This window comes from Propithecus coquereli, unplaced genomic scaffold (assembly GCF_000956105.1).
Source record: "Propithecus coquereli isolate 6110/MARCELLA unplaced genomic scaffold, Pcoq_1.0 Scaffold37, whole genome shotgun sequence".
In the NCBI taxonomy this organism is placed as follows: Eukaryota; Metazoa; Chordata; class Mammalia; order Primates; family Indriidae; genus Propithecus; species Propithecus coquereli.
In genome coordinates, this window is record NW_012149396.1 from 3,833,360 (window position 1) to 3,834,875 (window position 1,516).

The 1,516-nt window shown below is 29.7% G+C and overlaps 1 protein-coding gene across 1 annotated transcript in view; it reads left to right on the forward strand.

Annotated features, from left to right (window-relative positions):
* The window catches only part of LOC105816343 (chromosome unknown open reading frame, human C18orf54), a 32,972-nt gene extending 32,202 nt beyond the window's left edge, over window positions 1–770 (forward strand). Inside the window, exon 5 of the mRNA XM_012651726.1 lies at window positions 698–770. Coding sequence (XP_012507180.1) covers window positions 698–770 — 73 coding nt within the window. The remainder of the gene's footprint in view (window positions 1–697) is intronic.
* The last annotated feature ends 746 nt before the right edge of the window (window positions 771–1,516 follow it).

Genomic DNA, 1,516 nt, shown 5'->3' on the forward strand with positions numbered 1-1,516 from the left:
AACTGGAAGAATATAATTAGAGGAAGCCTGGAAAGTTAGGGGACTCTCTCTCTATGGTTTGTTTGAGAAATGATTGAGTTTTCTCTACTGAGACCTGCCATACAATCTTGGCTTTATTTTAGAGAAAAATCTACATTGTTGGTATGATACCACATTATTCAATCTTACTAGAGAAGTCATTGGTTTCCTCCACACTCAATAAAAATGAGTTTTGTTCAGTATTGTAATTGATCCTTCAGTGCTATTTGAAAAAAATTTTAGCTATTTTGAGTGTATATGTTAAAAATAATTTATGTGTTTTGTTTCTTAATACCAAAAGAATAGGTGCCATTTCACAGAGTTGCGGTGAAAATTACTTGAAAAAAATGTTTTGTTAAGTGTAATACAGACGATAGCTACTATTATCTCTTATTAGCCTACTTGGCAGGTTAACTTTAAGAAAAATTGAAGGTCAAAAAATATAATTTTTAAAGTACCTTTCATAGAACTTTAGATAAATTATTTTAACCTCCAGTTATTTAGATCTCAAGGCTTTATAAGGAACAATTCTCAAAAATTGATTTTTTATTCTAGAAAATTCATTTTTCAAACTCATTTTGAAGTTAATGAACAATGTAATCACCATTTTTTGCTGTCTTCCTTGGCTATTCTGTCCTTAATAATTGTTTTGTAATGTGTTTTATACTTTTTAATGAAGGGCTTTGCACCATTTATCTCGCCTGAGAGACCTTGTTGATGATACCAGTGGAAAACAGTCACCAAAAATATGAAGAGGAAAATAAAACTGTCGCCACAATAAATAGTCACCACAGAACAAATATGCATTTTTTCCTATTACTTAAACTGACAAAGTAATTATAAGCTATACATAATTCTGTGACTGGTTCAAGTGTTATATATTTCTAAAAACTAAATTTGAAAACATCCATAGGATTTGTGACTTATCCTTACTAAGTGCCAAAATAGTAGAATGTGAAGTGGAAGGACCCACAATATATCCTATAGCCTTATTTTGGTCCTTAGGCCAGCAAATGTCTAATATTCAAAGATGGATGATTTCTCTTCTTGAGGCTTATGTGACCTCACTGTCTTTCAGCATCCTCATCATTTTATCATCTGGTTCTGGATTATTAAGAAACTTTATGGTTTCTATCTAAAATCTTAAGTTAAATAGACTTTTTTGGATATAGTTAGTATGACTTTTAAGTGGCTTAAAGGAATATCAAAATTGTTATTGTATATCTTATCCATATAGAAGTCTGTCACTTTTAAGTTTTCATAAATCAAATATTTAAGATATGTTGTATTTGAAAATGTTATAAATTTAATGGTAGGTGAAAAGCAGTGCTAGAAGGAATGTTCTCTTATGTTGTGACATACAAGAGGACCTCTTTATTTAATTGATACTTTGATTCTGTGTAAGACAATATTGATAATACTTGACAGTTTACAAAACATTTTTGGAGAGATGTTTGAGAATTTAATATTTTGATATTAGAATGTTTCCCAGATTTTC